This window comes from Aethalodelphis obliquidens, unplaced genomic scaffold (genome assembly GCF_003676395.1).
Source record: "Aethalodelphis obliquidens isolate GAN/ISIS:26980383/991018 unplaced genomic scaffold, ASM367639v1 scaffold41, whole genome shotgun sequence".
In the NCBI taxonomy this organism is placed as follows: Eukaryota; Metazoa; Chordata; class Mammalia; order Artiodactyla; family Delphinidae; genus Aethalodelphis; species Aethalodelphis obliquidens.
Window position 1 is genome coordinate 9,558,483 of NW_020837985.1, and position 21,703 is coordinate 9,580,185.

The 21,703-nt window shown below is 50.6% G+C and overlaps 1 protein-coding gene across 1 annotated transcript in view; it reads left to right on the plus strand.

The window, feature by feature from the left end:
* Window positions 1-21,703, plus strand: part of TG (thyroglobulin) — a 242,372-nt gene that overhangs the window by 186,197 nt on the left and 34,472 nt on the right. The window contains exons 42-43 of the mRNA XM_027132515.1: window positions 19,894-20,058; window positions 21,069-21,236. Coding sequence (XP_026988316.1) covers window positions 19,894-20,058; window positions 21,069-21,236 — 333 coding nt within the window. The remainder of the gene's footprint in view (window positions 1-19,893; window positions 20,059-21,068; window positions 21,237-21,703) is intronic.

Genomic DNA, 21,703 nt, shown 5'->3' on the forward strand with positions numbered 1-21,703 from the left:
CTCGTTGGGGAAGAGCGGGTGCGCAGGGAGAGGCAGAAGTGGAGTTTTTTTCCCCCAGAATTCACACAGAGGAGGAAAAAAGGTTTAGATTGATAGTCAAAAGTCATGCGCTTTCGGCAACTTTTCAAAAAATATTTACTGAGAATCTATTGTGAGTTAGACTCTGAATCCATTCCCTCATTCAATCATTTATTCAATGAAGTTTTCCAGGCACTGGAGTTCAGCCGTGCATGAAAGCCCCGCCCTCACTGAGCTGATTACCTCCTCCAAGGAGCCAGGGGATAAGGACTGGACTATAGTGACTGTCAATTCCGGTGACTCTACAAGGAAATGACATGGCCAGCGTGATAGAGGGGACCGGGGTGGGGGGTGGGCCCTCTGTGCCATTGGCTGAGACCCGCGGGGGTGGAAAAGGAGCCGGCCTTGGCACAAGCTAGGGGGTTAGAGGCCCATGCAGACTCTGGAGGGTAGGGGAAAGGCACAGCGGGCCTTAAGGAAGCTTCGAGTCTGGTGGCGGAGGCCGACAGCAGGCAGGCAGGGACCAGAGAGCGGTCTCCACTGAAGGCAGCAGTCCACACCCAGGAGAAGCTGCTGCGAAGGAGAAGCCCAGAATTTGGAGCCGCGGGAGCCCGGGTGGCGGGAACCACTGTGCCCATGTCCAGGGGGTGACTGGGTAGCCTGGGACTGTTGCTGACTTGCCCTGGCCCTGGTGTTTCACTACCTCCCTGGCACCCCCGCGGTGACCGCGCCGAAACAGAACGTGTGTGAGAAGATGTTCTTGAAGCTGTCAGCCGCGCTGCCAAGAATGCTGGGCTGCAGGCCGAGCAGGGGGTCCGGAGGTCGGAGCCCACCCTTAGCAGGGGCTGCCCCCGCCAAGGTCCTTGAGGATAAGTCTGGGGTCGGCCCTGGCTGGGTGACCATGTCGTGTCCGGCGGCCACACTTTAGAGCACATGGAGACACCCAGGTCCATAGGTGTAAAAGCATCCGATTTCTGGAGGGCTTTGCGAGTTAATTCGCTGTTAGGACCCAGGCTAGTGGCCACAGGCAGGTTAGCAAGATGCCCCCGTGAGTTGAGATTTGCTCGATTAGTTTCCTCGTACTTATGTGCAGTCATCACCTTATTGCAATGACATGTTCCACTTTGTAAACAGCCAGATTTACACACTTAATATTGTCGGGAGTCGGGTGTAACCTCCCCACCTGGGGGTCCTCAGGTCTCCTAACCCAAGCAGGACCAAGCCCACTTCCCCAGCGTCAGGTCTCAGAGGGGCTCCAGGCTCCAGGAGGTAAAGGTGACTCAGCGTCACACGGCAGGGGATGCAATGCTTAAGCCCCACAGTTTACAGCTTGGTCCAGTGTTAGCAGCTTACCAGTTCTACTCGAAAGCACTTTTCCTTCTTTCTACATAAATGTTGGAAAGGATAGAGGGTGAAAAAGGTGACCTCAGTACTAGTAAACCCCCTGTCAACGGGGAGAGTCAAGTGTCAGCTCGTCCACTCAGTAGGGAAGTTCAATAAGCAGGTACCGAACATGAGACTTGTACTTGGTGCCGTAAAACTGTCGATGGGCTTCTCCTTTTCAAAGGGGTTAAACCATACGAGCTTCAAGATCCCATGCAAGCTACTGGGTTCTCTGAGAGCCAAGTTCATGCACCTCCTATGGCTGGATAAGCACTTATTCACTCATTCAGTCATTTATTCAACAACCATTTGTTGAACACCTGCTATGTGCTAGGTGCTGCCTTTGGTGCTGAGTTAGAGAAACGAACAGGTAATGGCATAGAAGGTGGCTGAGAGAGTGGGGACAGCAAGGAAGAGGCTCATCTTGGAAGAGAATTCTGAAAAGACCCCAGAGTGCCACCAGCATGAAGATCAAGGGGAGGAGTCGTCAGGCAAAGCCAAGGGCATGTGCAAAGGTTTGGGGTTACAAGTTCTCGCAGTGTTCAAGGAGCAGAAAGCAGGGAAAGGGATCTCATATTGGGGGGGCGGTGCCAGGAAAGGAACTCGGCTCTTGCTGTGGCCCCCCTTTCTTCTTTCCAGTGGCTCTCTATGTCTAGACTTCACCCGAAGAAACCGAGGCTCCTCAGGTTTAACTTACTTGCTCTGGGTCCCCCATCTGATGAGGTCTAGCCCCGGGAGGTGAGCTTGCTGTCACTGTTTTTGCTGCCTCCCACCTGGTCCTCTCATGTCCCAGCACTTCTGTCGTTCCGTCCCAGCCCTGTATGCCTGAATGAGACTTAGCGCCTGTCTCCATCCTCCTCAAGTGCCTACTGAAGACTTCTGCATCCTACAGGACCAACTCCATCTGTTTTCAACGTTCATCATAGTTTGTCCTCCCATGAGTCCCCACTCAAGGCCTCCACGCCCCGTTCCTTGCAGTGACCTCCTGCGCCCCTCTGCGCTGCAGCCAGGGCTCCTACCCCTTCACCATGCACTTTGCTGCTGCCCTGCCCTTCCTTTCCCTGGGTGAGAGGTCCTCCCTCCTGCCAGGCCCAGCCCAGAGCTCACCTTGTCCTTACGAGTTCCCAGACCTCCCCCAACCAAAAGGGATTGCTCCCTCCTCGCAACACCCCTTGGAGTTTTACCTGCCCCTGCAGAAATAGGGCACATGCATATTGGAGTCAAGAGAAGAGAGTGGTTCAAGGTATTTCGGAGCTGCGTGACCTTGCCAAGGTTTCTGAATCTCTCTGTGAGCCAAAATGGTGTTACTATAATCCTCCTTCTTTCCTAGATTGTGAGAGTCCATAGGAGGATGTGTGTAAATTACCTAGCATAGGGCAAGGCACGAGGTGGGGCACAGAATATGCACGCCCCCCCCTTTCCTTTCAAAGTGGAGTATAAGCTGGGGAGGGCAGGGACAGGTCTAACACATGACCGTGAGCCCAGCACGCCGCCTGCCCCCACACATGACCCACACCCGTCCATCAAGTGTACAGATACATGAAGGTGGTGGACCTGCTTTCAGAACGAAAGCATGTACACTGTGAACACTGGCTCTTCACCTTTGGGGAGCACAGTGAGCTAACCTTGAAAATCACCTGGGAGACGTCAGACCCTATTGTTTCTCTAGAAGTGGGAGTTGTTCATGTTTCTGGAACCATCTCCAAAGCAGGGTAAGTGGTCCATCTGGATGAGCTGAATTCTCCAGCTAGAGTGGGACCTGAACGTACATCATCAGAATCTTTGCGCTTATCTGGGAGACCTCTTGGAGCTGACAGTGTTCTTGGGAAAAAGAGAAGCAGAGGCTCCGTTTGCACTGGGGTTTTCTGCTGTGAGGAGTTGCATAAATGCTGCTGATTCACCAGAGCTGTTCTCTTCTATTCTTGCTCAACCTGACCCCATTGTGTCCCCCTCAGGGACAATGCATTCCCAGAGCCGGGGAGGCTCTCTGAGCAGGGAGCCGGTTTCAGCCTTCGCAACGTTGCAACTTTGCTTTCCTTATTAACTTCCTCTAGACGCACTAAGATGCAAACTCTTTTGTTTTCCAGACCTAACAGGTGTTTATTTATTTAAACGAATATTGTATTACGTAAATATTAGCCTCACGCCAGTCATGAGGCTAAGCTCTGGGGGCACAAGGATGACTGGGACACATGCCCTGTCACCCAGGAGGTCAGGGACGGACCACAGTGACAGGGCAGCACTGTGGGAAGCCAAAGGAAATGGTTCCGAATGTTGCAGTGGGCCCGAGGCTCAATGGACGGGTGGTGTTCGGCTCACCCGTGAACACGAGCAGAGTCCACTGAGGCTACACACTTGCTGGTGCGGGCCGGGACGTTCCGTTTGTGCCTTCTCGTTTTTTCTCGTTACGGGATGACGAGTTGCATCTGGTCTGGAGGTGGAAGTGTCTCCAGTGAGGAGGGGCATCTGCCACTCGCCGGCCATGCTGCCCCCTGTGATCTCCTCTTCCCTCTCAAATGCACCTGGGACAGGCTGATGAGGTGACCCTCCTCAGATCAGTTGAGTCTCAGCCCAGACCCGCCCCAGCCTTCCACCCACCCTCCCCGCATCGTGCTTGGCGTCTGTGTGGATTCCTCCCCGGTCCTCACGGCTCCAACCTGCCGTCTCAGTGACCTTCCCCTTTCTCCTACTGCCTGGCAGGCTCTGCTGGCTTTGCGTCTGAATTTACTTCTATTGTTCCCCTCATTTTAGGATCTGCCAGAATCAGGGATGAGTCTCCAGTCCAGGCCAGCCAGGGCTTGATCCTTTCCTCTTAGGGACTCAGAGCCTGGCGGAAGGGCTCATGTTCCCTTTACCCCCTGCAAAAGGTGGGCTCAAGCCCTGTGCCCCCAGCTCATGTCCTCTGTCCTAAGGTGATGTTCTTCAGCTGTCCCAGTGGCCTATTCCCCAGGCTGGCTCCTGCCCCGTGACATTGGTGGGGAGGAGGGATGGAAGATGTGGTACCATCTGTCTGCAGGATCTTAGTTCCCCAACCAGGGATCCAACCCATGTCCCCTGCAGTGGAAGCGCGGAGCCCTAACCACTGGACCGCCAGGGAAGTCCCTAAAAAAATGTTTTAAAAGGTTAAGGCTACTTAAGTGATATTTATAAGTAACTATTTTAGAATTTTCTTCCTGTGCTCCAATGGATTGTCTCGTGCACCCTATTTAGGAGACCAAGACTCTAGTAGAAGCATAAAGGAGGAGACAAGGCATCATTTCTAAACGAAGAGCGTTCTTAACAAGGAATTGGGAAACATTGTGGGTTATCTTCCCTTGAGGCAAATATATAGTCAGTCTTAGGGGACGGGCACAGAGATCCTTGTGAATTCCACTTAGAACAAAGACAAGAGGCAGTCTCCCCAAGAGAAAGAAGAGGGGGTGCATAGTGGCATCTGGTGGTATCAGGCCCCATGAAGGGAATTTCTTCAAGGGTATCCCTAACATCTCCCTTTCCCATCTCCATGTTGGTCTGACTTCCAGAACCGTTAAGTTCCATGAAGGCAAGGAACCTACCTGTTTTGCCAGTGCTTGATACCTAGCACTAGTACCTTGCATGGCCAAAGTGGCCGTCAAGAATTTACTAGGAAGCAGGAAGGGGAGGGAGGGAGAATTGCAGGGTGGGAGAGAGGGAGTAAAAAAACAAAAAAACTCCCGTCCCTGTAGATGACAAACTTTCTGAGGGTTTTAATCATCTTCAGATTCCCTGCAGCATCTGGCATATAAGAGGGGCTCAAAAATGCCCCTGGAATTATCCTGATAAAGGACTAGCTTCTAGCAGCAGAGCAGGCTGTGTCCCTGGGCTGGTAGAAACAGCTGGACAGACATTTAGAGATCAGGCCTCTGTGATTAGCTTCCCAGCATGACCAGAGTCAGACCTCTTAACTGCTTTGCCCCTGTATTTTCATCTCATAAACAATAATAGCAATTAAACTCACCCAAACACCTCAAAATGTGCTTTAATGGCACGAAAGGAGGTTACGATCTATCACAGGATGGTTGTGGCTTTTATTAAAGTCCCCTTTCTAACTTCTAACTTGCTCATTCTCTGATGCCTTAACACTTCTGTGAGATAGGCTTTTCACGCGTGACGAGATTCTGTGGTTCTCCTCTCAAGAACAAGCTCAAAGCTGGCCTTGATGTAATTTAGAACGGTGTCATCCATTTATAAGCCACTGGATGGGTGTGAAATTGTCAGCCAGCCTTTACTGAGCCACAGCTAATTATACCCAGCATCATCAGGCCGCCAAGGAGGGATAGGAAAGGACAGACAAGCTCAGCTGCTTAAAATATCCTCGGCCAAAACAGAATTTCAACCCCAAAGGCTTCTTTAGACTGGAGAAAATTTCACTATTTTTTTAAATTTTAGTTTGAGTAGCAATAATGTTATAAATAATAATAACCGATCTCTGACAGTGCTCTACAGGTTATAAAGTATTTTTCAAACCTGTTATTTCATTTAAGTTTTGCAAGAACTCTTTGAAATATCAATTCTGAGTTTAATGACAGCTACTGTTTATTAGAAACCTAACACATGTAAGCACATTACCTTTTATGTCACCAGCTCATCTCAACAAGCAAGTGAGGTAAATATCCTTCTTACCCCCATCTTACATTTGAGGAAACTGAGACACGGGGGGTGTAAATAGCTTTCCTGAGGACACACAGCTGGTAGGCAGGGGATGCTGGACTTGAACCTGGGCTAATAATTGACATACGGCCCATGCTCTCGATGCCGTACCTTGAGACACTATTATATACCCATTTTACAGGTGGGGAAACTGAGACCCAGGGAGTAAAGCCACTTACCGAGTTGTCAGCTCAGGACTCAGGAAGATTTCTCTAATCCCAAAGCCCATTCTTTTTTCTACACTGTATAATAATTTATACTTCTTTTCCCTGACAAATTTGAAGGGGATGGAGTTGCAAATGATGTGACATGGACTCCGGGAGCTCAGCTGGGGCAAGGATTCAGGAGGGTACCTATTTAGTTCCTAGCAATGCATCAGCACCTTAGCCAGAGTCCCCTGGGATTATCCACACGGGAAAGTTTGGGGAGCGGGTCTGCCGGAATGATGGGCCCCGGGGCTACCCTCGTTTACAGGGCGGGCGCTGGGCTCAGACTTCACACCCAGCTAGAGCTAATACAAGATAAGGAAGTGGGCAGTGGAAAATGCCAGGCCCAACTGAACACACAAGGCCAAGTGCGGGAGGGTTGGGGTGTGAGGCTCAGGCCCGAAGGCACAGCCGCCAGGACAGGCCCGGGTCGCGGGTTTCACTTCAGCTGGTTGTCCAGACAGTTCGCCCTCTGCAACCTCAAAGAGCAAGTCCACAGTGGCCTCTGTGGCCCGGACGTTACAGGAACCCTGGACAGTCCACTTCCGGTGCGACCCTTCCTTCCAGGCCTCCTCCCCACCCTCTGTGGCCAGCACAGGGACTCCCATCCTGGAACCTGAGCCCAGCACCCTATAACTGAGCTCCCTGGGGCAGCCCCCTCCCCACGCTTTCGCTCGTGGCACCCAGGAAGGCCCTCTTGGGCCAGTGCCCTTCCTCCCAGCACAGGCTCTTGCCGAGGTGCCCCTCCTCAGCTGACCTCTCCAGGGATGTCACACCCACACCGGCCACACCCCTCCTCTCTGCTCTGCTCGCTCCACCCAGAGTCACCACCAGTCATGTCCACGCAGCCCAGGTCACCCCTCCTGCTGCTACTGTCCCCTGAGGGGACACCCTATCCCCCAGCCAGTTCCCCTCCTGCACACACAAGACCATCCACACCTGCCAGAGTCTCAGAACTTCCACACACACTGTGCTTCTCCAGGGCAGGCACAGGGAGCCCTTTCTATGGGTCAGGAGCTGATCGGGGCCATTTACTCCAGGGGGGAAGGGAGAAGGAAGAAAGCAAAGGAGGGGGAGATGGAGAGAGGGAGGCAGTCGGGGGTGACGGGGAGGAAACTAGTAATCAGACGTGGCTTTTGCACTCCTGGATGTCTGGGCTGGGCTCTGCTGTCTTCTAGCTGCTCACGTTTGGTGGGGAAGTTCACGTACCACAGCTGAGTGTGGAGTCAAACTTACAGGGAAAACAGGCAGCTCAGTCTCTCCCGTGGGGCAGAGTGGCCAGGCTTCGGTTCTAGGCCAGCTTCCTCTGGGCTGGGAATCCAGGCTGTGCCTCTCGCCCCTCCATCTTTCCACCTTGAAATTAGATGTGCAAGTGCAGCCCTGGGCAAGGGCTGGCTACCCCCAGAGCTGCCGTCAGTACCATTTATTCATGTAACCTGATGTCACCAACCCACACAACAAAACTAAGAGGGATGAGTAAAATCCCGACTTTACAAAATGGATTTGGTGAAGTTCACTGATTTGGTGAAGTTCACTGATGCATCACTATGAACACGACAAGGCCACTAAGGGACAGAGCAGAGGCTCAAACGCAAATCTCTCTGATTTCTAAGCCCGTGTTCTTACCACTTCTCTACACTGGTTTTGCTTTTCAAAATTTTTAAGAGCACGACAGTGTAGAATTAGTCAGCAAAGGGCTACCATTCCTACTGGGGGGACCCACAGAACTAAGAGGAAGAGAAGGAACGGAAGCCAGTGAAGCGTTTGCTCTGCCCCAGGCCCCGTGCTGAGCTCCTCACACTGTGCTTCCCACACCTCTTGCAATAAGGCTGTGAGGTACGTGCTGTATCGTTGAGGGGACTGAGGCTTAAAGGGGTGACTGATTTGTTCGAAGCCAAAGGATAAGAATGTGGGAAAGCCTAGGCTGACATCCTCCGAGGCCAAGACTTGCCCTGTCTTCCACACAGTCCCAGCTGCCCTAGGCACTATTCTGGGCCAGCTGGTCCCTGAAACAAAGCCACAGGAACACATGACTAGGAAGAAACATCTAGGCACTTTTACAAGTTATAATTTTGATATTATTTTTAAAAAGCGACACCTGCCCACCGTGTATGTATGAATTGCTTGTTGAGAACAGGGAGAAATGCTCAGGAGCCTGCCTTTTCAATTCCCTTTGAAATAAGGGGGCAGCCATTGCCTTGGCCATCACTCAGGGTGTCACTTTTAAAGGGTGATACCTTTGCCTAGGAAAGCAGTACTTTTCAAGTGCCAAGAGTTTAAATGGTTTCTTACAGCCAGAAGGTGACTGAGGCCGTTGGATGTAATGTTTGTGACAGATGGAGAAAGGCATTTTGTCAAGTCTCCAAGAGCCTGGAGGAGAAACATGACAGGAGAGCAAGCTCTGTTCTAAAGGGGCCAAGCCAAGGCTGAGCAAGTGCCCAGGAGGCTCCCCGACCCGGGAGGGCTCCCCACAGCGGATACCTGGGCAAGGCCTCCACACAGCGCATCCAGGTACAGGGGACGATCTGTAGCCAGGTCCCGTGGAGAGTACCATTTGCCAAAGGTGTCAGGAGAAGGGAGGCTGAGAGCAGATAGTTGCCTGGTCCCTATTCCCTTTGGCATAGGGAGGCCGGACGGTGCAGCTGCTTTGGAGACAAACAGACTGAATCCAACTCGGAAGCAGTGGGTGATTTGGGGCAAGTCATTTATCCTGTCTGAGGCTTTGTGCCTCTTTCACAAAAGGGACACAGCCTTCTCTCCCCAGTTCCGAGGTTTAGAAGATGATGTAAAGGGCGTGCAACGCAGCAGCCACCCACTACCTGCTGGCATCTCCTCCTCTTTCTTCCACGTGTAGACACGGTTGGTTGGTGGGTTAAGTTTGCAAATAATAATGCCTTTTTGTAAGGCATTTTGGCAGCACGTTATAAAAAATGTTTTAAAAATATGTATAGTTAGAATGCTAGGCAGGGCTCCTGAACCTTGGGTTAAGCAAAAACAGCAAAGAAAAAAATAAATGCATTGGGTCTCACCAAAACTAAAAACTTTTGTGTTGCAAAAAATACCATCAAGAAAGTGAAAAGACAACCCACAGAATGGGAGAAGATGCTTACAAATCATATATCTGATAAGGGACTTGTATCCAGAATATACAACGAACACTAATAACTCAGTAACAAAAACACAAATTATCCCAATTTAAAAATGGGCAAAGGATCTGAATAGATGTTTCCCCAAAGAAGATACACAAATGGCCCATAAGCACATGAAAATATACTCAACATCATAGACATTAGGGAAATGCAAATTAAAACCATGATGAGATACCACTTCATACCCACTAAAATTTCCATAATAATAATAAAAAAGACAAAGCATTGGTGACGGTGTGGAGAGATCGGAACATTCGTACATTGCTTGTGGGAATATAAAGTGGTGCAGCTGCTTCAGAAAACATGTTGGCACCTTCTCAAAGGGTTAAATATAGAGTTACTATATGACCCAGCATACACACATACATACTCCTAGGAATACAACCAAGAGAAATGAAGACATATAACCACAGACGCAAAATTAAACACGGATATTCACAGCAGCATTGCTTATAATCACCAAAAAGTAGAAACAACCGAATGTCCATCCGCTGATAAATAGGTACACAAAATAATCGTATATCTAGGCAGTGGAGAATTACTCAGCAACCAAAAGGAATGAAGTACTGACGCTTCCATGCTATAACATGGATGAAGTGAAAGCAGCCAGACACAGAAGGCCACGGTGTTGTGTGATTCCATTTATATGACATGTTCAGAATGAGAAAGTACGTTAGTGGTTTCCAGGGGCAGGGAGTGAGGGTGGGGGATGGGGACTGACTCCTAGTGGGTACAGGATTTCTTTGTGGGATGATGAAAATATTCTAAAATTAGATTATGGTGATGGTTGCACGACTCTGTGAATATAACTAAAAACCATTGAATTGTATGCATTAAGTGAGTGAACTGTCTGGTATGTGAGTTATAGCTCATTAAAACCATTTTTTTTTTTTTTTTTTGCGGTACGCGGGCCTCTCATTGTTTTGGCCTCTCCCGTTGCGGAGCACAGGCTCCGGACGCGCAGGCTCAGCGGCCATGGCTCACGGGCCCAGTCACTCCGTGGCATGTGAGATCCTCCCAGACGGGGGCACGAACCCATGTCCCCTGCATCGGCAGGCAGTCTCTCAACCACTGCGCCACCAGGGAAGCCCTAAAACCATTTTTAAAAAGTTAGCTATAGGGACCGAGAAACATGGTTTAAAATACTATCTAAATGTTTATCATACATATACAATACAAAAATATTTCCATTTAATAAATGTTTTCACATGGTATCTATTGGGAAACGATTAAAATATTATGTAAACTGCTCATTCAATACATTTTCATTATCTCGCAGAAAAAACATATGTATACCTCTCGACCTAGTAATTCTTTTGTATATGAAAATCATGATGGCTATGTGAATAGATTTAGCTACAAGGATGTGCATTTCAGTGTTGTCTAAAACATCATAAAACTAGAAACAATAAAGCTATCGTTTACTGAATACTCACATGTGTAATGCACCCTGTTGTTATAGGAAAATCATCTTATTTTTCACTACAACAGTCCTCTAGGGAAACTCTCAGCATCATTACACTCCTTCTTACAGATGAAGGAAGAGTCCAAATCAAAAAGTACAAAGCAGAGCAGGGCTTTGCATCCAAGTGTGACCTGCAGCTGCTCCTAACCTCTCCATGACTCTCTCCCTAACAGCCTAAATACCTGATGCACGATGGCTTTAGAAAATCTCCTAAATGGCTAGGTATCAGCACAGACTGGTATTCACAATGGACTGTGAGATAAAAAAAGACAAGTTCAAAATCAATATGATTTAACCTGTTTCCTACTTATAACACACACACACACACGGAAGATACATGCTAGGAGGATAACAGTATTTAGCAGTCACGATTGAGAGGACAGTAAGTAATTTTAAATTTCTTTGTTTTGTTCGCCTGTATTTTCTACCATAGACTTTTGTGCCGCTGTTTTTGCTTTAAAGATTGCAAAGGTTGTCATTCTGCCTTTAACTAAACAGGTGACACCGATGGCTGTAGGACAATGCACGTTAGCTTTTTTCCAGGGTGTGAAGAAGATTGCCATTTAGGCAGACCTGTGATGCGATGACGCAAGGCTTGTTCTTGGGACCACTCCTCTCGGTCAGGACGGCCTCTCCCGCCCTCGGGGGTCTTCCTCTTATTTCCCCTGCCAAGTGTTCTTCCATGGTCTTGGCCTTGCCACTCATCCACTGATCAGTGACTATGGCTGCTTTCCTCTTGACAAGAGTCAGGTTATGTTTTAGTATGGAACTGATCTTTTAAATGTAATTAAAATTCTTTCTAATTAAAAGTAATATAAATTCATTGGAGAAAAGTTAGAATATTCTGAAAAGTGTAAAAAGCCCATAAAACTCACCCATCATTCCCTCTCCTGGAATTAATAGGGGACTCTGGGAATTGGCAAAGTTGGGCTATGCAGAGAGCCTGGTGGAGTGATAGGCAGTGGGGAGATGGCGTGAATTTCACAGGACCCCTGCCCTCCATCAAGGCAGCATGGCATCATGGGAAAGCCACAGCATTTTGGGGTTCAGGAAATCTGGCTTCTTAACCTCCTTCACTTGGTACCAGTAGCTTGCTAAACTTCTCTGACACCCTTTCCTGAGTATACCCCAATATCTTTTTGGAATGAAGTAGGGAACGTACAAAAGAGTGGTTAAACAAGTAATGTATTTTCTTTTTAAATACTATTGGTTCTTCCTACTTCATCAGTGGGTGAGCGTACTGAAATGAGATGGAGTGAGCGCTCTGTATAAAGCAGGGTGTGGGACAGTTGTAAATGCACATCAAAGTGACCGAGGGTGGGTTCTGGTCTGTGTGGCTTTTCCAGGCTGCAGACATAACGAGGGCATGACAAGGGACCTTTGCAAGCCGTCCTGTGTGACTCTTCCCCATTCGGCACTCCGGACACAGGAGAAGCCAGACTCTCCCCGCCTTTCCTCTCTCTGTCCTGGCCACCCTCGCAAAGATTTTGCTTACGGGTCATCACCCATAAGCCACCCCGAGTGGCGTGGAAAATAAGGGTGTGATGGGCTGAGTTCTCGTTGTTTCCAGCCATAGGTAGGACAGTGTAGGGGAGAGACAGTGCAAGCTTTAAACCCTGGCTCTGCTGCTTTTAGTCCCAAGACCTTGAACAAAGTGCGTGCCCACTCTGAGCCTCCATCTATAAGGTGGGGATGATGGTCCACACGGGGCTGTTGCTGGGACCACATGAGAAAATGTGCGTGAGTGACTGGCTCTTAGAAGGTACGTTGTAAACATTTAACTCCCTTCCACTTCCCTTTAAAAGTTATATAAAGATGGAGCAGGAGTTCCCTGGTGGTCCAGTGGTTAAGACTCCGTGCTTCCAATGCAGGGGGCTCAGGCCCTGGCTGGGGAACTAAGATCCCACATGCTGCGTGGTGTGGCCAGAAGCTTTTTAAAAAATGTTTTAACGCAAGTTATGTAAAGATGGAGAGACGGAGGTGGAGAGAGGCTGCGGAGGGCTTAGCAGGCGTCCCAGGGCCAGGAGGAAGCAGACCTGGCCGTGAAGCCGTACCTCCTGCTCTGTTCCCTGCGCCTCAGAGGGACCAGGCTGTTTGTCTTTCCTGCAGGTTCTGACTCCTGCCATCAGCTGCAATTTATGAAGCGCTACCCCACTTTTCCACACTGGAAGTTGCTTTCAAAGGTTTAAAGAGAATGACAAGGTAGAATTAGTCACCAAAGGGCTGGCGAGCTGTTGTCCTATTGGGAGGACCCACAGAACTAAGGGGAAGAGAAGGAACGGAAGCCAGGGGTGAGCGTGTGCTCTGCACCAGGCCCCGTGCTGAGTTCCTCACACAGCGCGCTTTGTACACCTCTTGCAACAAGGCTGTGAGGCTGGATAGTGGAGAGCACTGAGGCTTAGAGAGGTGATGTATTTCGTACACACACACTTCTGTAAGACGGGAAGTACTCACGGAGCCTCTTTCCAGCCTTGCCTTTCACGCGCTCCCCTAGGCTACGATTCATCCCTGTACTTGGTGTTAAGGTGCTTCGAGGCAAGGGCAACACCTCGTCTGATATTCGAAGGACATTAACAAGGGCTAAGATACAGCTTTTTTTCCTCATCCCAATTCCCTGGGCTTTCACCAACTGAAAACAAGAACTGCTGATTCCTAAGAAGAAGAGGAAGGGGGAAGCGTGCTCTTATGCCCTCGGACTAGGGTTTCAAGATGAAAGTTGTGTTAATTATCATCCCTTTGACTGAAATTTTGCCAAACTCGAAGTGTTACAAATTAGACTAAAACTCATGCTTTTAGGGATCAAGAAAATAAGACGATTTCGGTGTAGAAAAGATTCAAGAGAATACTAATATTAACTTGGCTGTACAGAAGGTTTTTTAAAAAGTCTATCTCTTGCTTTAGTTTGCAGAATTCTCTCTGAGTTGTCCGCCTCGATGGTGTCCCCCAGTCTGGCTAGTCTCCAACATTCTGGTCTCAACCTTCCAGGTTTGGGCCCGTTCCTAGGAGAGGGTCCTATGCAGGGCAGTGGCAGTGATGCTCTGGATCACGCCTCACCCCTTTCTCCTCTGGCCACACGAGCCTCTGCTGAACTTCCTGCCTCAGACAGCACCTCTCCCATTCGTCCCACTTGGCGGTCAATCCACCATCCAGCCATTCCTTTGAGTTCCTGCTCACCAATGTTTAGCGAAGGTCTGCCGTATGCCAAGCTTTGTGCTAGGCTCCTGGGGTAAAGGAATAACCATCCCAACCTCTGCCATCAGAAGTTCATCTTCAGGAAGCTTCGAGTCTCATTGGCGGAGAGGCTATTGAAAGCTATGACTACTTTCAGCATCGAGATGCAAAGACAAATGACTCAAGGACATTCCTAAAATACCTTCTCTAACACCTGTTCAGAAGCCTTTACTGACTCCTCACCGCCTGTGAGATACCTGTCCTGTATCTTGGGGTTTACTACCTTCTAATTGCACCTCTTGCTTAGGCTGGATTTAAAGCCCTCTCCCTTTTGTTCCTCACTACCTCTATATGCCCATGCCTCTCTTCACCCAGGAGAATTAATTGGTCCATCCATCCACCCATCCATCCATCTACCCATCCACTTACACAGCCACTGGCTCATTCATTCAGTACATATTTTTCTGAGTTCTAAGTCCTGTTCTGGGGATGCTGGGTTACTTGCAACGAGCTGCTACCCCCTACGGCTCCCTTGGGTAATCAGACCCCTGAGTTCACCTGCCATCCCCGCCTATTCCCCCCCAAGAGTGGCCACCTGGCCTCTTTCCTTTTCTCTAATCATTTCCTCCCATCAAAGCCCACTCAAGTCCTACTTCTGTGCAGTTTCCTCTGGACCCCCCTCATGCTCAGAAAGCTCTCCCCGCTCTGAACTTTGAAAGCATGAGAATTCCTGGCTCTCTCTTGACGCTGATGATAGACAGACTCATCTTGAGGCCACTAACATGTGTGTCCTATGGATATAGTCCGTATTTTCAAAAAGTAGGAAGTGCATGTGAGCAGAAATCCAAGACAGAGGTTACAGGGGACTCGCTACCTGTCACTAGGTTTGTAACCACACGTTTAAGTAAGTGACTTTGATAATGATAATATCAAATGATAGTACGTCAACTTGTAGGAGTAAAATACCTGGGTAACAGCATTCATCACGATGATCATAACTAACTTCATCGAGTGATGATTCCACGTTAGGTAGTTTGCATCCATCATCTCGCTCACTCTGCGTACCAGCCCCATGAGTGTTCACCAAAATATCCCCATTTTTCAGATCAGGAGCTGGAAGCTCAGAATGACAAAGGGACTTGGCAAGATGGCAATGGGTGGAGCTGGGGTCGAAACCCTGGTCTGCCCGGGCCCGGAGCCATGACCTTCCACTTTGCTTTGGCCTCACATTCACAAGGGACAGAAAGGGACCGGTGACCAGAGGCATAAGACTGAGGGCTCACAAGGTTAGAACATGCTGCTAAGGAGCCAACTGCCTGGGTTCAAATCCCGGTGCCCTCGCTCCCCAGCTGTGAGACTCAGGGCAAGGAGCCTGATCTCTGCCCTGAGTTTCATCACCTGTAAGGCTGCGATAACCCTGTCCCCACCTCGTAGGGTTGTTCTTGGGTGTAAACCAGCCTCTATGTGCACAGCCTCCTAGCGTGTGTGGCACATGGTGAGTGCTATTTAAATGAGAATTATTGCCATCATTGTTACATCTACATGCAGGGCACCTTCGCAAGGGCTCGGCGTGAATTAACTCCTTGATTCCACACTGTGCCCCCGGCGGGCGCCCAGCTTCCCACCCACCCCCTCTTTCCCCATTAGGTAACATCACTGGCCCCCTCACGGGTGAGGGATCCATTGCGGGGGGGACGGGTGGCAGAAGGTGACGGACTCGAGGAAGGAGATGAGAAGGAACGGGCACCTCCTGGAGGGCTCACCTGCCACCCAGAGCCACTTCCTTGGACTCACCTATCCCCCTAAGAGAGGGCCACCAGGCCCTCCTGGGACGGCGTGTTTGTTACAGAAACTCCCCCCTCCTTGGTGCTTTCTGGGGAAGACCTGTGAATGGCTCATGGAGGTGTCCATTTCAAGAAAAGTCTGGTGTGTCTGTGTGTGGCTGAGTGTATCTGTGTGTGTCTTTCTATCTGTGTCTCTGTGTGAGAGTGTGTGTTTTTGAGTGTGAGTCTGTGTGTGTCTGCAATGTGTGTGTCTGTGCGTGACTGTATGTGTGCATGGCTGTACTGTGAGTGTGTCTTTCTGTCTATGAGCATGTGCTCTGTGCCCGTGGTTGGCCAGGGGCATGCCCTGACTCTCAGGTGACCGTAGTGGTTGGCTGAGGTCAAGACACCTTCCTGTGTTCAGAGGTTCCAGAAAGAAAAAGCAGTGGTCAGCAATTGTGGTTTTGCCCTGCACTATTTTTAAAGTTAAAAAAAACAGCAAGCGGAAATTCATTGCCACTCGATAGCTAGATCAGATTTAGATAAAGCGCGGGCCCAGGGCTGGGGATGGATGGCTGGCGTGACAGGCAGGCTGGAGAGACCCTGCTGCCGGTCCCCGGTCCCCTGAGCCCCGTGGCGCTCACAGCAGTAGGGACCTCACCTCCCGCCGTGGGGAAGACGCAGCCACCTCCTCTGGGCATCTTCACCATGACCTGTGGAGTAGGTTCGTCGTCCCCATTCACAGATGAGGAAACCGAGGCCCCAGGTGTCACTCACTTGCCCAAGGTCACTACATCAGCGAGCATCAGGGTCGGGGTTTGAACCTGGTCCTTCTGCCCCCAAAGGCCCCGCTCTTTGCACGACTCTGCGCACCACACCCTCCTGCCGCCCCCAGTTCTCCGTCTTCAACCAAGTGCTTCAAAGTGAGGGCTGAGCCGGCCGTTGGCTTGTTTAACCACTGATTTTCCATGAAGAATGTGGTTTCCTTCAGAAAGATCGATTAAAACAAAGTCCTTGAAGACAGGAAAGTTCCCTGAGTTCTCTCTTGCAATGTCAGTGTAACCCACGCCTTTAACCACTTCCTCACCATATCAGGGACTCTGGCTTTTGACATCTGTAGAAAACGTAGAACGCATTAGAGGGCCCCATCCTGAAGTCCGCACCTCCTCGCAGCCTCTCTGTGGGCAGAGCAGGCTCAGAGGCCCACCTCATCCTTCTGCACTTCGTCAGCTCAAAGCGCCCTTTAGAACATGGGGCTTTAACCTTGAATATCGTGAGTGTGTATTAGTGTGTGTGTGTGTGTGTGTGTGTGTGTGTGTGTGTGTGTGTGTGTGTTTTCCCTTCAGACTGAACACATCCAGTGGTTCTCAGAAAGGCTGACATTCTCAGTGTTGGAAGGATAATCCCATGGGCACAGGGACTCCACGTCAGGGTTCAACCATCATGACCTTCACTTGCTGACACCATTGCTGAGCTCCAGGCTGGCTGGCATTGGCTGGCATATTACTTTTATCACTGCTTAGGACTCGCCCTGGTTTGTAGACGCTGAAGCTCAGAGCAAGAGCCCTTGGCTGGAGGTCCACAGAGCCTCTCTGTGCCTGAAACCCCCTCCTCTACAAAATAGGGTGCTAATTCCCCCTGCCCCATGGGATGGTAGTGAGGCTTAAGTAAATTAATATCTGTTGGATACTGAGGACACACAGAAACGCTCCATCGAGGTTGGCTCTTGTGATTCTTGGGCATCTCAGCCGCCCCAGAGGGACCACGTGGATCGATACTTCTGTGTCAAGGTGCCCAGGAGGAAAGGTGCTGAGGAACGTGTGAAGTCAGCCTGCAGACTTGGGGCCGGGTCTGGAGCACAGAGCTTCTACTTTCACTGCATTTAGCTTCTGGGATTTGGACCCTCGACGTTCCGTGTGGGCAGGCCCAGCCCCAGGCCTCAGGCCCCAGTCAGAGGGCTGCCTGCCCTCTGGGCAGCTGCCTGGCCCAGTACTGCCCTCAGCTCTCTGTCTACCCTCAGGGCGGCCTATTGTCATTGCGGTGCCCGTGCTTTGCCCGTGACCCTCAGTCCTGACCTGAAGCATGAAGACCCCTGGGACCTCCTGGGGGCAGCGCTGGAATGTACTCCCTATTTCAGGAAACTCGTCCAGCAGGCTTTCAGGAGGGTCGGTGTCCCCCCCCTCTAGACCTCTGTCTGTTGTCTGTTTTACACAGTGGGTAGGAACACAACGACCCAGGGGAGCATGGGCACCGCACTTTACAGTTTCCAGAGTGCTTCCTCTGCATTACCTCAACGACCCTCTCAAAGACCCAGAGAGAGCCGCACCTGCTGGTAAACCCATTTCACGTATGAGGAAACCGAGCTCTGTGTTGCTGGTATTTTTAGCTCAGGGTAGGGCCTAAAATGGAAACATATACCATAGAGTCAGCCAGCTCAGTGTTCTCTTTACATTGGAGCAAGGGGGGCACTTCAGCTCCTGGACACACCTTCTTGTTCTGGATGTGCAAACACACATGGCATCACGTGGGGCTGAGAGCAGAGCCCAGGGGTGGGCTGCTGAGACTGGGGTCCTGGCCCTGCCACTCACCAGCTGTATGGTGTTGGACAGGATACTGAACCTCTCTGTGCTTTACTTTCCTCCTCTCTAAGATAAGGGCATAAATAATATTTACCTCCCAGGGCTGTGGAGAGGATTTACTGAGTTAATACATGTGAAGTACTTGTAAACTGTGGTTGCCAAGCTCCCAGCTCCTGGTATATGTTAGGGACTTGATAAGTGAGGATTCTCCGTTTCCTCTTGGAGTCTTAGTTTGCTTGTCGACAGGGCGGGGATGACAGCTGTACCTACCTTGTATTCTGGTTGTGACGATTACATGAGACAAAGCAGAAAAGGTTCTTGGGAGGGGGACCACCTGGCAGGTAGCAGTAAGTGCCCCATGACCAATACTCTCCAGCCCAGCTGCCCCTCATTACAGAGGCTGGTCATAGATCTAGAGCTTTCCACGTTCTGCCCAAGGCCCTGGAGCACAGCAGACTCTGGAGCCCAGCTGTCTGAAGCCACAGGCTGTTTCCACCTCTGATAAGATTTTTGGCCAAGCTACTTAATTTCCCTATTTCTTTCTTTCTGTATTTATAAAATGGAGACAGGAACAGCCGCTAATGTACACATCTCTAATGAGGATCCAATGAGATAAAAAGGCGGAAGCTCTCGAGATAGTCTAAGTCCCCAGTCGATGGCCGTTCTGTTACTATTATTAGTGGCAGCATCACGAGTAATGGTAGCGGTACCAGCAGTCCAGTCCCAGACTGTCCCTGATTCCATGGTGGGCAGTAGCCCGTGTCTGAGCTGGAGGGAAGGGGTGACCCACAGAGGATGGGCCCCGGGGTCCTACCCTGGTCAAGACCCCACTCAGCTCACCTCTTCCACCCCTGGCAGAAGACCCAGTTCCACCAACAGTCCAGGCCCGGAGAGCCATGTCCTAGAACCCAGTAACCATCACCTGCATTCTTAGAGAGGAAATGCTCCCAGAGACCTGAAATTTGTACGGAGACTTACAATGACTTTGCTGATACAATTTACTTTCACAATGACTGTGTTTCCATCACCTTTGAGTGGGCATCTATTTTAAAGTCCAACTCTAGCTTAACTGAGCCAGGAAATCTTGCTCTTTAAGGAGCCCCCAGGAGGTGCTGGTGGGATGTATCCACTTTTGCAGAGTCCTCTTCTCAGGGGACAGTTCTAATATTTGTCCCTGTTCAACCACCATCAACTCTTTGCCTCAATATACAACTTTAGTTTATAGCCAAGACTGAAGGTCACTCGGTCCACTGCTCTCACTTTACAGGTGAGAAACTGAGGCCTAGGGAGACTCACTCAAGAGCTCACAACATGTTGATATAATATTGATCAGCTCTGACTTCCTAGATGCCTGTGGGTATCCCGGGAAGGGTACTGGGACTCCCGTACCTAGAAGGATGCAGAGCCCTGATGAGGCCCTGAGGTCTCTGGGCTGAGCAAAGGATGGGAGATGATCTAGACTTTGGGCCCTGAGTCTGCTTTGTCTTCCAGGGCGGCTCCGTGCTCTCCCCCGCCGCTGTCATCAGTCCGGAGAAGGCTCGGCAGCAGGCAGCTGCTTTGGCGAAGGAGGTTGGCTGCCCCACCTCGTCCATCCAAGAAATGGTGTCCTGCCTCCGCTGGGAGCCTGCCCGTGTCCTCAATGACGCCCAGACCAAGGTGGGCACTTGTGCGCGAGTTGGGAGGGACACCCTCTGATCTTTTACAAATGGAAACCAGGCCAGAAAGGAGACAAGACCCACCCAAGGCCACGCAGTAGGCTGGTGACCAGCTGGAACTGAGTGCATATTTCCAGAGCCCCCGTGCCGTGCATAGGCCACAGGATGTGATGGACCAAGCACAGGTCCTGAGGGTCGGCAGATCTCTCTGCTCATCAGATTTTATCTGTACGATGGGGATAATGATGGGAACCTTATAGAGGAGGAAAAGAAAATGAAGTGACGTAGGTAAAGGGTCTTGCTGGTACCCTGGTGGCACCCCGTCAAGCCACAGCGACATGCACTGAGCACTATGGTCACGGCTGCAGTGGAGCGAGGCCAACATGCCCCCTTAGGCAGGACAGTTGTGTGCTTCCTTCTCCAGCCTATAAAGACCCTGCTCACAGCCCCCAGTCTCTCTGGCTGGCCCTGATATTAACAAAGGGGACTCTAGCAGGAATAACTTGTCATCTGAGCTGACACTTTAATCCCTTCAGCAATGAGCCTGGACTTGCAGACGCGGCGCAGGTCTTATCCTCAGCTCCTCCAAATGTGGGCTAATTGGATGGTGGCTACAGCTGATGAATTCCCCTGTCATATCCTGCCTTTGGCCAGCACCTCCTCCTCGATCAATATCTCTTGCTTCACTCACTCAACCACAGGCTCAGGCTTACCCGTTCCTCCCTGTGGATCTGTTGTCACTTTGGCGGGAGGCTCTGGGATGCTCCCCTAGGGACCGACCACTGGTCAGAGCAAGACCCCCCTTCCCGGCGCTGCCGCCTGGTGTCCCGCCTGGCTGTTGTCTGGCCACGTTACTCTTATTTCCCAGTAGAGCTGTGGGTAAATAAGCAGCGCTGGTGTTCATTATGGTTCAGGCCCGATTAAGTGAAGCAATGCAACGATTATTTCGGTACCATTTTTATAAAGGACAAAGTCCATATAAATCATGACACCCCTTTGCACCTGATGCAGCTTCTGGCCGTGAGTGGCCCTTTCCACTACTGGGGCCCTGTGGTCAGTGGCCAGTACCTCCAAGAAGCTCCAGCCAGAGCACTGCAGAGAGCTCCACGGGTCAAGGTGGATCTGCTCATGGGGAGTTCTCAGGACGACGGGATCATCAGCAGAGCCAAGGCCGTGAAGGTAGGTGGGAGGAGGCCTCAGGGGCCCCTGCGGGGTGCGGCCCAGTGACTCTGGACCTAAGTCTGACCTTGGTCAAGAGTCATCGACTTACTTGCTTATTTTCAAAACAGTCACTGAAAAACTACATGTGGAAAGGCTCTATAAGAAGTTTGGGAGGTGGTAGTGGTGGGTGGGATTCAGAAATAAGACACCTGCCGAGTTGTGAGCAACACAGACACATCCACAGATTATAGCTGCGAAGGAATCACCGTGGGAAACTGCCAGCAGGGCTGCCCCAGGAGCTCTGCAGCTTCAGGGCTCCAGGCCGTGGGTACCGCTGCTCCATGAAAGATGCTTGTCCCACGGAGGCTGGGAGAAGGAGAGGCGTGGGGATGAAGAGAGTCCCGGCAGGGAAACCCAAACACTAGCCTTCCAAGCTCCCGAGCTTCCCAGCCGTCCCAGGAAAGTGTGGACCAGGCCCAGGGCAA